The 12,526-nt window shown below is 49.3% G+C and overlaps 3 protein-coding genes across 7 annotated transcripts in view; 1 reads left to right on the top strand and 2 right to left on the bottom strand.

Moving 5' to 3' along the window:
* The window catches only part of LOC122624174 (E3 ubiquitin-protein ligase RNF128), a 1,136-nt gene extending 242 nt beyond the window's left edge, over positions 1-894 (bottom strand). The window contains exons 1-2 of the mRNA XM_043803633.1: positions 564-894; positions 21-392 (exon numbers count right to left, since the gene is read on the bottom strand). Of these exons, the coding sequence (XP_043659568.1) occupies positions 26-392; positions 564-685 (489 nt within the window). The 5' untranslated portion in view covers positions 686-894 and the 3' untranslated portion in view covers positions 21-25. The remainder of the gene's footprint in view (positions 1-20; positions 393-563) is intronic.
* Positions 1-12,526, top strand: part of LOC122624167 (protein trapped in endoderm-1) — a 13,262-nt gene extending 736 nt beyond the window's left edge. The window contains exons 1-3 of one of the 3 annotated variants that reach the window (XM_043803624.1): positions 9,800-10,396; positions 10,860-11,483; positions 11,547-12,526. In XM_043803624.1, the coding sequence (XP_043659559.1) occupies positions 9,846-10,396; positions 10,860-11,483; positions 11,547-11,985 (1,614 nt within the window). In that variant the 5' untranslated portion in view covers positions 9,800-9,845 and the 3' untranslated portion in view covers positions 11,986-12,526. Of the gene's footprint in view, positions 1-9,799; positions 10,397-10,707; positions 10,765-10,859; positions 11,484-11,546 lie in introns of those variants that run through there. The other 2 variants (XM_043803626.1, XM_043803625.1) reach the window with 2 other exon arrangements.
* LOC122624164 (G-protein coupled receptor moody) lies at positions 1,201-7,123 on the bottom strand. 3 transcript variants are annotated; one of them, XM_043803617.1, is made up of 5 exons: positions 6,159-7,123; positions 4,403-4,492; positions 3,892-4,032; positions 2,853-3,820; positions 1,201-2,785 (listed from the first exon to the last, which is right to left on the bottom strand). In XM_043803617.1, the coding sequence occupies exons 2-5, from the start codon at positions 4,489-4,491 to the stop codon at positions 1,947-1,949; spliced, it is 2,037 nt and encodes a 678-aa protein (XP_043659552.1). In that variant the 5' UTR covers position 4,492; positions 6,159-7,123; the 3' UTR covers positions 1,201-1,946. The 3 variants fall into 3 exon arrangements, with proteins under 3 accessions (XP_043659552.1, XP_043659553.1, XP_043659554.1); XM_043803618.1 differs by lacking the exon at positions 6,159-7,123 and adding an exon at positions 5,136-5,275; XM_043803619.1 differs by lacking the exon at positions 6,159-7,123 and adding an exon at positions 5,213-5,260.

Here is a 12,526-nt window from a genome sequence, read left to right as displayed (position 1 = left end):
TCTTTCGTTTGTTTGTTTACGGCTATTAATCAACATCCGAATCCGACTCTCCAGGCAGATTGCCGAGTTCAGAATTGCGGACAGTAAGGGCCTCGATCCGCTGGTTAAGATATTTGATCTCTTCTTGGAACAAACCCGTCTCGTAAAGCAGATTTTCGTACTCCCTCATAATTCCCATATAATCGCTGCTGCTGATACTGCTGTTGTTGCTGCTGCTGCTGCTGCTGTTGCTGTTGCTGTTGCTGTGACTGCAGGCGCTCTGACCTTGGCTCCGATTACGGCCACTCCCACTGCCACCCCGTGCCGATGCACTTCCCGGGGACTCCTCGAAGTCCAGATAAAGCTGAAAGTACGCTGCATCCTGGCAGCGGCAGATGGGGCAAGTTCTTGATCTGCAAAGCGGACGGAGTCGCGTATAAGACAAAACGTTTGAACTCGGCGATAAGATTTCACGGCCCTTTGATTTGGGGCACTTCCACTGATATACTACACTTTTGTTTGCGAATGTTTGAATGTTCTCTTTGTATCAGTGGCCTGTTGGGATCACTTTCACATTCACTTACTGCTTCCTCCAGCGGTCCAGGCACTCCTCGTGGAACGCGTGTCCACATCTGCCGGCGTGTATGTTGTCCGAGGTGCGATACCGCTCCGAACAGATCGTGCAGATCACGTTGTTATGGCTCATTCCGCTCCGATTCCGATTTATACCTAGCTCAATTCGATTCGCTTCGATCCGAGCCGTATTGCTGCTCGGCCGGTGACAGCGGACTGAATGAATGCAACTCGCTGAATCGAGCGTTTCGCTGATAAGCGTTTAGGCAGCCACCGTACACTCCACTCAGTCCTCCCCTCGTCGGCCCTCTCGAGCACTCCGCTGCACTCCCCCTCCACTACCGGACTCTAGAGCCAGCCCACCTTAATAAACCGCCCCACAAAAGTGGGAACATGAGCCGTCAAATGGGGGCAACGATGGCCTACGCCCAGCTAAAGCCATGTGAGATAAAGCTCTACTACGAGATTCGAACATTTAAAGATCCGATCTAGTCCAGAAACCTAAAGTTCATTAAAACTATCAACTTGGCGAACTTCCAGTTTCGCAGTTAAGAGGTCATTCTGAAATATGATTAGCCCCGTGTTTCTTTGTGTCAAAAACATAATTATGGTGAAGGTTTATCAACTACCAATTTCAAACATCATTAATAACTTACAAGTGCTTTTGTATTTATGTAAACAATTATGTTTATATTCATATTCGATTTGCTTTTGTGGTCTTTCGAATGATCGTGGTGGGACTAACAATAGGTTCATTTACACAGGCCTACGTTGGAATGGAATGTTTGTGTGGAAAGTAGTGGAAAACAATTAAAGGAATGATCTCGGTTCCCAGTAGGATTACAGTCGTATAGAGCCACGATCTGGTCTGGTGTCTTTAACGGTTAAGTTAGCATATAAGATAGAAAAAAATGGGTTAATACTAAGTGTGAGCGACCATAAATATCTACAAACTAAAACTATTACTATGTAGTGTAATATGTGTAGGGATTTTGGGAGGTTAATTGAAAATCCATGCTTAGGCTTATGCGATATAGGGCGGAATAAGAATATTAGGGCAAAAAGTAAAGGGACACTCAAAAGTAATTGACTATAATCAAACTTTTTTAGCTGGGTAAAGCTTACAATTTGATATACGATATACAATCCACTTTGAAATGAGAAATATGACGGAATCTAATGGTAATCTATGGCACAATTCTTAGCATAAACTAATTTGTATAAAACAACTGCTAACGATATTGAACTACAACGCCATCTAGGGTTGGAGTTTCTAGAAAAATATCTGATTTTTGTGTAAGGGAAAGAATTTACAATATTCGCCACCCGTTTACGATATCCCGTTCTACAATTCCTGGCAAATTTGTAATTATTTTTGGAATTAAAGCATTTCGTTAGTCTTTTGGAAATTTCATCTTAGCCGTCAGCTTGGAGCCGGAAATGGAGACGGTTTCGGATGTGTTGGCCGGACCGGAGTCACTTTCCGGTGCTACGGCATTTGTATTACGTTCCATGTAGTATTGGTTTCTCTTCGGGCTGTCGACATTCATGTAGATGTGAGGCTTCGGTGTCGTCGGCTTTTGTGCACTGCTTTCCGCTGCCACTGCTCCGCCGCTGGTTGTTGTTGTTGAGTCCGTGGAGAGCGGATGCATTGGGAATGAGGGCGGGGGAGGAGCCGGCGTTGTCGGCGCCGAGGTCGCCGGAGGCGTGGGCGGCAGCTCCTCTTCCTCCAGTATTATGTCGTCCCCCACCATGGTTATGCGACGGATCGAGGCGGAACCGCTCCCCAGTGAGCCAACTCCGGGCCGGTAAATGGAGCTGCTGCTGATCCCTATCCCCAAGCCGCTGCTGGGACTGGGTGTGCTGCCGTTGAAGCCGCTGTTGGTGTAGGAGTGATTGTTCTTCTTGAGCGGCAGTCGCAGGCTGAGGCTGCTGCTGCTGCTGCTGCTGCTGATGTTGCTGTTGGGCGTCGCTGTGAGGACCGAGGGAGGCGGAGGTGTAACGGTCGGTAGCGGGAGGTTCGATTTGCTGATTAGGTCGGGTCCCCGCGACAGCATCTCCAAGGCTTGGGTTTGTTGGATTTCCGCTGGGGTCTGCACCACCGCCACAGCTGTTGGCGTTCCCGTTGGCGTCCCTGCTCCCGAGGCCGCTCCTGTTCCTCCCGTTCCCCCCGACATCTGGGAGACGATTGTGCGGCTGTGGTTGTTGCTCAACCCGGTGTCTTTCCATTTCTCTGAAACGAAGAATGACCGTGACTTAGTGTACGTAGTTCAGTGGGGCTGGACCCAGCTGGCACGTACCTACTGCGCTGCTGGCGCCATTGGTCTTCCCGAAGGGCAGCAGAAGACGGGCGGGCTGACAGAAAACCACCGTCTTGTAGGCCTTGCGATACTGCTTGTTCATGATGACATAGATGATCGGATTGATGCAAGCCGACAGGTAGAGCAGGATGTAGCTGCAGATGTGCAGGCTGGGGTGCTCCACATTCTTGTCGGCCACCTTAACAATGGTGATGGGCAAGTAGCAGACGACGAAGGATAGGAAGATGGCCAGCACCATCTTAGTGATGCGCCACTCGTTCCGCTTGGCCCGCACCTCGCGCTGATCCTTGACTCGGGTTGGCTGCTGCTTGCCGCTGGGCGCCGTCTCCGGCACATCGACGGAGAAGCTACTGCTGCTGTCCGAAGAAACGCGGTTGCTTGGCTGGCACTCCGCGCCGGAGGGCAGGGCTCCTGATCCCGTAGTGGCCAGGGGGCGCAGGTTGTTGGGTATGGAGTTTTGTTTGGTGGCATGGCGCTTCAGGCGCTGCTCCGACTTGTGGACCACCCAGAAGATCTTGGCATAACAGGCAATGATAACCAGGCAAGGGATGACGAAGGCGGTGATAAACAGCGTCGTCTTGCTGCTGTGCCCATGGTCGTCGGTCATAATGGAGCAGGTTTGCAAGCGCGAGTCGTAGCCAAAGCGACCCCACTCTCCCAGAAGCGTTGGGAGCTGCATGCCGTAGGAGAACAGCCAGCAGGCGGCGATCATCACCGCAATCCAGTGTCGCTTATAGATCCTGGCATAAAGGCCGTGGTGCGTGATCATCACATACCGATTGATCGTGATCATTGCGATGCACAGCAGGGATACGCCTATGTTTCCGTATTGGATGAAGGGAATGAGGCGACACAGCACCTGGCCATGTCGCCAGGTTCCCTGGACGAACCGCAGGCCCTGGAAAGGCAGCACCAGGGCGCAGAAGAGCAGGTCGGCAATACAGAGGCTAGATGGTAGAGGTTAAAGGTTAGAGGTTAGAGGTTAGCTGCTCTCTGAGGGAAGCTAGGGACAAATCACCTGATGATAAAGGCAGCCGCCACGTTGCGCACCTTGGGACATTTCAGCAGGGCCACCACGGTCAACAGGTTGCCGCATATGCCGACAATCATTATGAGAAAGGTCATGACCGCGGCAAAGGTCAAAAGCGACTGCGAGAAGCTGCAAAAAAATACGAAACATCCCTGTATTAGAAATCCAAATGCTTTTGCCGATCAATCCCTCAGGATGCTTTCTCCAAAGTGATCCTCCTAGTCTGATAGGTCTCCCGACCTCTTGCGTCAAATGGCCCTGTGACTATCGCCATATCAGACTGGCTTCCGCTCGCCACTTACAAGAATCGCCTTTGTGGGCCTCAGTGGGCCGGCCCAGTGCGAACAGCACTGGTGCAATGGAGCGCGTAATATTAACGATCTCTTATCGGAGCACTTCCAGTCCGGGCGCTATAATTACCCAGCGCTGATAGCTACATCTCACTTGGCACTCACTTGGCATACTGTCAACACATCTAGACATCCACACCCCAACTTACCCCGCTGCGTCCGTCGGGGGAGCCATCGTTGTCAACGCCTCCAGTGGGGGATAGCCGTCCTCCAGGCTAATAGTTGTCTCATCACTCATGCTTTAGCAGAAAAATGAGAAAGGGGATTGTTAGAATTACATAAATAGAAGAATATAGCTCTTAATGATCTTTAGGATTGTCTAGGGTCATAAAATCGAGTAGGTTTGATTCACTACTCAACCAAGTGTTTTTTAAATACATATGACTCAAATTTTTTCCTTGAATGAAGCACAGCTATAAAATGAATTGATTGTTTATGAACAGACTTTTTCATTTTGTTTGAGATACACTCTTCTCTTAAGTGCGATGCACTTGAACGTTATCATCTCACCCTTTTGGACAAAATCACGACCATTAAGGTAATCAGTAATCAGTGGGTTAGCTAATGTTTACATTGTTTGGCAATAAGTTCCGGCTTTCCAAAAGCGCTAAGCCAGTCACTAATGATGGATGATTGAATGGGTTGACCGTATCCCGTGTTTCTGTGCACATTGTGTACATATTCTTTGGGTTATACTTGTGTGTACAAAATCAACAACGCGGCGAACTCTTGACATTGCTACCAACTTAAGATCCTTATAAGCACTTGATAAACCAAGTGAGGGTTGAATGGAGGCTAAAAACTAGGAGCTCATCACGGAATTCTCAGCCTATTGGAAGAGCAAGAGAGTCATGTTGATTTCGGGGCCCAATAATGATTCACCTTTTTAAATGCAAAAGAATTTCGCGAGCTCGCGACCTCCTGAGGTCTGCACTTCTTCTGGTCTCTGACTAACTTGCCTCGCGCTCCTGACAACCACGATTACCGCTTCCGAACTCCGATCACTGAACACCGATCGCCACCGCCGACAATTGCCAACTGGCAGTGGCTGTGGCACATGGGAGGCTCAGGCTCTGGTAAGAAATGAGAAGCCACTGGCGCTGACTGCACTTTGCGCCGACGCAACGCTCGTAAGCCACAGCCGTAGCCCGGCAGCCGGAGTCCGAGGCCCGATCTCCGTTCCCCGATCCCCGATGCCCGATGCCCGATGCCCGTAACCCGGCATGGGGCGTGGCACCCCTTCTGCTGCTTCGGGACTATGATAAATTAGTGTCAATTAAATAATTTAAAGAGGTCACACTCGCCTCTGTTTCGGTCTCAGTTGCGCGGCGGCAGTAGTTTCAGTGGTGGCCACTGCCTCAGCGGCTTGAACCACTCGGGGTGCAAAGATCAGCGTCGAACCTTAATTAATTGAGTGGCTGTTTGGCGGAGACGGGCGTCTCCGGGCGTTCCTAATGCGTGATGTTATGTGATGTGATGTGATGTGATGCGATGGCAGTTTTCTGCGCCCGCTCGAGTGGCCGCTAATCGAGACAAGTGTTATGTTCTTGTACCGTTCTCTGCACTGAGCGGAAACGTCGACGTTTCGATTCCAGAAGGGTTACATGGTAATCCATGAAGTCAGGTGGTTGTGATTGCCCAACATGAAGTGTGAGATTCTTTAATGCTACTGTTAGCCTGAAACGTTTTCAACTTCGTTGTGTAACGAATTTGTTTTCTGTGTACATGCCCTGCCCTCTGCTGTCCTCGTTTTCCCCCGTAACCCCGACCAGGTCATGGCCGCCACTTAGCACGGTCCAATGGGGCGTATACGCAATGTGTCTGGCTCGCTAACATATACTACCACATACATACGAGTATGCACGAATTTAGAATGTTTCCTTATCTTATCAAAAGAGCACTTACCTAGCTGAATTTGGTTTTGCGATTTGGTAATCCTCGGCGATTCTAACGATCGCAAGGGCTCTCTCTCTCTCGGTCTCTCCCTACTCTTGGCCCAATTGCTTTCTCCGTGCCCTGCTCTCTTCTAGTCTCTCCTCTCCTCTCCCCGTCCCAGTCGTGTGCCCCACCACACTGATGGGCGCGTTATCAGTGGTCAGGAGGGGAGGATGGGCAGTGGCGGGACTTGGGAACTGGGTGGTGGTAGTGGTGGTGGTGGTGTGGAAGTCGAAATCGCTTGTTTATTTGCTTTCTGCTCACGTAATGGAAACTAGTGCGGCTGCGATCTCCACTGCTCTGCTCCTCTGCTCTTCTGCTCCTCTCTCCAATCTCCACTCTTCGCGAGGTGAAAGAGTGAGTGAGTAATGCTGTGAGCAATGTAAACAGTTTACGGCATTCGGCATTCGCAGGGGGTTATTCATGAACCGCTGTGTTTTTTGTTGTTGCTCTGGGGACGCCACTGGAGCATTGGCTGTTGTTTTTTTTATTGCTTGTTGTTGCTGCTGTCGGTGATTCAAAAGTCGCCGCACTTTTCATGACTAATGCTTTTGAGGCGCGAGCGCGAGATCAGGTAGAGAATAAATGGGTTACAGGTTGCCCTAACTCAGCACTTGACATAATCACAAGAACAAAAACAAAAACAAAAAGCCGAATTAGTAGATATCTAACAAAGGGGCACACGCGATTCGCGATTGCTTCAACGGTTTCGAGTGTCACTCAAGTCGAACGAAAATCGTAGTTACTTTGCGTTGTTAATTACGCGAACTGCGTGAACAATCCGTAGTGGTTGAATGTTGAATGTAACGGACAAATTGCGTAGCGCCTGCGTTCTCGGATCGGATCGGAATCGGATTCGGATCGGATGGGATCGTATCGTATCGTCTATAACTGCCGGATCGAGTGCAGTTTGTCGAGTGAGGCCAGCGTAAGCGAGTCGCGATATTGCCAGTTGACAATTGGCAGCCCCCTCTCACTCTTACTCTCGCTCTCAACCAGTGTCTAACTGTCTCTCCGCTGCCGGCCAGTGGCGTAGGGAACTGACTTTGAGGGGGGCCCGCTACAGTGGGAACTCACTCTCTTCGTTAGCTGTTCGCTGTGAACATGTTAGTTGCGCTGCTTAAGTTCACTTTATTTGGTCATGTCCCATGGGCCCCCATTTGCCGCGCCCCTGTGCTGTCCCCCATGACTTGGCGCTCTCTTCTGCTCTCTTGCTCGCTCGCACTCCCGCCCGTCGGCCGGAGACAGCGTCAGGGAGACAGACAGGGACGGACAGAGAGGCGGCGAGCGGCGATCGGCTATCGGCTATCAGCCATCTGGCGATCGAGGGGCGGGTGTGGGTGGACGCTCAATGGTTGGCGATCAGATTCATATCGCAGATACGCCGCTTCTTCTCGTGCCTCACTGAAGCAAATGTGCAACAGCAGCAGCAGCAGCAGCGGCGGCAGCAGCGTAACAGCCACTACTGATAAGGCTTCATGTGTCTGCATTCTAATGCTTACACAATTGGACGTTCGACATCGATCGCGGCGATCCAACATGGCTGCACTGGGAGAAGCGGTCTACCACATGCGAGGGAACTGATGGTTGGGACGCGAAGCATGGGAACTGTGACCTGGCAATAATTGTTTTCTGTGCAGATATCGAACTGAAGACGTAGGGATTTGTGCGCACTCGCGTTGTTTGTTGTTTGCTGCGGATTGTGTGAAGAACACGATAGTTTATGGCTATCTAAACATGGGCCCGTGTGTGTGCGTATGCGTGTGCGTATGCGTATGCACGTAAGTGCGACGGAGAAGTTTACATTAGTCTGGATTCGAATCGGGATCGGGAATCGGGCCGGGGGGGTGGAACGTCGATTGCCGTTCGAATCGTATTCACAATCATATCCAGAATGGTTGGGGAAGAGGGATCTTGGTTTCCACTTTAGTGCCCATCCCGCAAGTATATCCACGTACAGTGGGGGACGCAAGAATAGTGTACATTTAATTTCGTAGAAAAAGAAAGATATATGTACGTTACACGTTACGATTGGCGTTGTAATGTTATATTAATAGGCATGATTTCGCAAGTAGAAAGATAGGCCATGTGTTTGGTCATTACGGATTGGATTTCATCCAGTTCCTAGGATCGAATGAATACACGATATGGCGCTATAATTTCCCCAAGAACTGAATGTTATTTTCTTGGGTAGTCGGCTGCAATTCCCGGACTATTGGCCTGCATGAAAACAAACAACGTATTCGTATTCGTATTCGAATTCGTATTAGTGCCGCTGCCAAAGAGTTTTCCCCGAACCGCCTGTTTTCCTTTTCAAGAGGCAAACGATACTCAATTCGCCACAACAGACGACCCGCACTCTGACCCTCGGAAAAGTGGAGAGGTTCCCTCGGCATATGTCTGTCCAAATGTATGAAGTCTTGATTAATCAAGACTACATTCGATCTAATGCTGACGTCGTGTGACACCAGGCTTCCGGGGCTTGACTCATTATTCGAAACGGGTTATGGGGGCATTATGGACGTGGAAAACGCGGGGTCCTCAGTTATGATTCAGGGTCCATCGCCCATGACTGAGTTTTCATTCTACGCACAGATTCGATCTATGAGCATATTTATTCGAATGAGTCTCGCATAGGTTGTGCTTTTTTCAGCTGCTAGTTCCTCGCTTCGAATGGATGCCGCCCATTTATTATCCAGAAAATTGCCAGAGGAAACTATGCAAGCACCCACACATACACACACCCACACACATGCACACGGGCCAAGAACCGAAAAGTTTTTCATTTCAAAAATGCGGGAGAGGTGCGTACGGCTTCAAATCAGGGCTACGAACAGACTGTTTTCATCTGTAGGAGCCTATATATTTCCCTGGCACTCCTGATTTTCGAAGCATACATTCTTATCGGTCAATGTATCAATATTAAAAACGTGACTACATTATTTTCCTGGCAACGAATGACTGTCTTGGACGCAAATGTGCAACTGATAAGTCATGAATTGCGCTAGCAATGCAGATATGACTGCTCCCAGCAGTCTGAAAGAAGGTCTTGCGATGCAAGTATGTCGATAAGTTCTGGCTTTCATGTCAGAGAGCTCAAGTGGCTAGAAGCCAGAAGCATTTTTAGGCAGTGGTATCCCTGGTCTAGTATCTGGATCTTTGAAAAACGGCAACAACAGCAACATGACCCCGTCGGAATATCGACGAAAGAGCGAAAGAGTCGAGTAGATCCGGGCGGCATCGGGGCTGAATGGGGGCGGGAAGGGCGGTTAAGAAACAACACCGAATAGGAACAATGTAAACAAAGCGCCCATTCCACAGGCAAATTACCAAATTACCCGATGATGAAGTCAATTGTTGTATACAATAAAAATGTGTATTGTTGCTGTTGCTGCTGCTGCTGCTGCTGCTGCTCTGAGATTCTTTTGTTTTCCTTTTTGAAAGTTTTTCTAGTTCGCCTGCTGTTTTTTTTTTTTTTGGTTTTTTTTTTTTTTGGTTTTTTCAATATTTTGTACGCTTGGCTGGCGGCGACTGCCTTCGGGCCCACTTTTTGGGTGGGAACCATATCGGTGTATGGATGCGGAGAATTCAGTTTTTAGTACAAATTCGGCGCAGGAACGAGCAACGCGTCTCTTGCCGACCACAAAGTGCCGCGCGATGTTCCCACCAAAATCCGGACCAACTCCGCTTCCGATCTCGATAGCGCTGCCTGTTTCGGATCGCATGGCGGATCAGGACGCGGTGCTGCCGGCTCCCCTGGCCGACAGCCTGGACTTGGACCTCGATCTGAATCTGAATATGAATATGAATATGAATCTGAATCTGCATGTAGACGACAGGCGCCAGGTGCTCTTCGAGGGCTATTCGGACGAGCTGCTGACCATCGCCTGGGTGGCCTGCATAGTGTTCATCATCGTGGGTGTTCCCGGAAACCTACTGACCATCGTCGCCCTGTCGCGGGGTCGACAGACCCGCAACTCCACGGCCATATTCATCATCAATTTGTCCTGCTCGGATCTGCTCTTCGGCTGCTTCAATCTGCCATTGGCCGCCTCCACATTCAAGGAGCGGGCGTGGACCCATAGTGATCTGCTGTGCAGGTTGTTTCCGATGCTGCGGTACGGCCTGCTGGCGGTGTCACTGCTCTCCGTGTCGCTGATCACCATCAACCGGTACATCATTATCGCCCATCCCAGGCAGTATCCAAGGTGAGGATGTGGCTTGTACTCAGAGTTACCACTACTGTCGCAAACTTGGTCATCATGATACTTATGGTAACCTGCCACTTAATCCGCAAAACCCACACATTTGTTATTGTTTTCCTGAACTTAGACAAACATTGCTGCCGTTGTTTATAAAAAGGAAAATGTATGCCTTATTTGAGATGTTTTTTAATTAACTAAAAAATGAGAACATAACTTGCTAGAGGCAAATAAAAATGATCTGGTCAGCGATCTCCAATATTTCGAAATAAACCATTAAACTGAAAGGAAATTAATATCCTTTAAGGTGTAAACTATTTCTGGGGCAATAAGAAAGTAGGTAGTTTCCATGTTAGCACACTACGGATAATAAGGTGATTAAGGTGATTTATTTAAATACAATCAGCATACATTATAAACAGGCTGGTTTTCCTTTCACTAAGCCTTCCGTTCTAATCCGATCTTCCAGAATCTACCAGCGACGGTATTTGGCTTTGATGGTAGCCGGCACATGGGTCACCACGTTTTCCATAATGATACCCACCTGGCGCGGCGTGTGGGGTATCTTTGGCTTGGACGTCGACATCGGATCCTGTTCCATCATGCATGATCGGTATGGCAGATCCCCCAAGGAGTTCCTCTTCATCGCCGCCTTCATGGTGCCCTGCATCTGCATCGTGATCTGTTATGCCCGAATCTTTCTGCTGGTGCGAAAGGCGGCCATTCGCGCGGGAACCGCCGGCAAGAGCAATGTCAGTGATGTGACCCCCACCTCCACGACGCAGCATCAGACTCAAGCCGTGGCCCTGCCAAAAAAGACGGAGAAGGCGAGCACGTCCAGCGGCGAGGCACACGAACCAATCGCAGGGCGACCCTTTGTGGTGGAGGAGCACCTGGCGTATATCGATGACAATGCTTCGGCCGACAGTCTGCCGATCTCGTACAGCATAAGGAGAAGGGATCAGGACCAGCAGCCACCGCCAGTTGATGCCAATGTGGTGCTCAAGGAGCGGGAGAAGGAAAGGGATCGGGATCAGGAAAAGGTCAGCCTGGGACGCAGTCAAACGCAACTAGAGATGGGCAAAACCGCTGGGTGAGTGGCTGTTGCAGGCTCCTTTGGCATTTCCCTCAATCATTGTGCGTAAATCCCTTCCAGAAAGAACCCCATCACCACCTCCCTGCGCACCTCCTTCACTCGGTTCAGCCCACGGAAATCACACTACGCCTCGATGGGCAATACCTCGAATGCTTCCTCCATTTACCCTGGTAGGATGAGTGCCAAGGACCGGAGATTGCTCAAGATGATACTGGTGATCTTTGTGTGGTTTGTAATCTGTTATTTGCCCATCACGGTGGCCAAAATATGGAAAAGCGCCACCGAGGTGCACTGGTTCAATATTGCCGGCTATCTACTCATCTACTTGACCACATGCATCAACCCGCTGATCTACGTGCTGATGAGCTCCGAATACCGAAGGGCCTACTGGAATCTGCTGCGCTGTCACGGCTCTCCAGATTCCCAGAAGCAGCGGCATCAGGCCAATGCCAAGCGAAAGCACCTGGAGTCCAATCGGCAGGTGAAGGCCACGACGTGACTCAAAAGAGATGCAAAGGATCCCTGCCTCAACACCTTCATCGTCCTCCGTCCTAGCGGAATATGATATATGTGTGCCATATGGTAATATGACGGGAGGAGTACCCTAATGTCATGTCTGATGTCATGATCTGCGGTAAGAAACAATCCCTTGATCCCTTTGTCAGTGATCGCAAATGATCGTGCCTCCAAAAGCGATTTCTAGTCACACGATCCGGCCGGGTCGTCCCATCCACGCACACACGAAAACACAGATCACCCATATATATCTATATCTGTATCTGTATCTATATCTGTATCTATATCTATATCTATATAATGTAGGAACTCCAGAAGTGTATTGCATTTTATACCAAATGACTTTAATATCTGGTTTACATTTGAATTCCATGTTTAAGAACAATCGATGTTTGTTTAAATTTTGTTTTTTTTTTGTTTTTTGCTTGCCGCTAATTATTGTACCAATACATAATAGATATATCCTTATATGGATACGCCCTTTCTATGCCCCCAATAAATGCTTCGAATAATTGATATATGTA

The sequence above is a fragment of the Drosophila teissieri genome, chromosome X, assembly GCF_016746235.2.
Source record: "Drosophila teissieri strain GT53w chromosome X, Prin_Dtei_1.1, whole genome shotgun sequence".
NCBI lineage: Eukaryota > Metazoa > Arthropoda > Insecta > Diptera > Drosophilidae > Drosophila > Drosophila teissieri.
Note: the sequence above shows the minus strand (reverse complement) of the source record. Positions and strands in the feature narration are given on the sequence as shown.

Bases quoted from the DNA above. Each gene is read 5' to 3' on its own strand.
- LOC122624164 (XM_043803617.1), bottom strand. From the start codon at position 4,491: ATGAGTGATGAGACAACTATTAGCCTGGAGGACGGCTATCCCCCACTG. The intron at 4,033-4,402 runs GTAAGTTGGGGT...ATTTTTTTGCAG, and splicing joins CCCCCGACGGACGCAGCGGG to CTTCTCGCAGTCGCTTTTGA. The intron at 3,821-3,891 runs GTGATTTGTCCC...TCTACCATCTAG, and splicing joins GCGGCTGCCTTTATCATCAG to CCTCTGTATTGCCGACCTGC.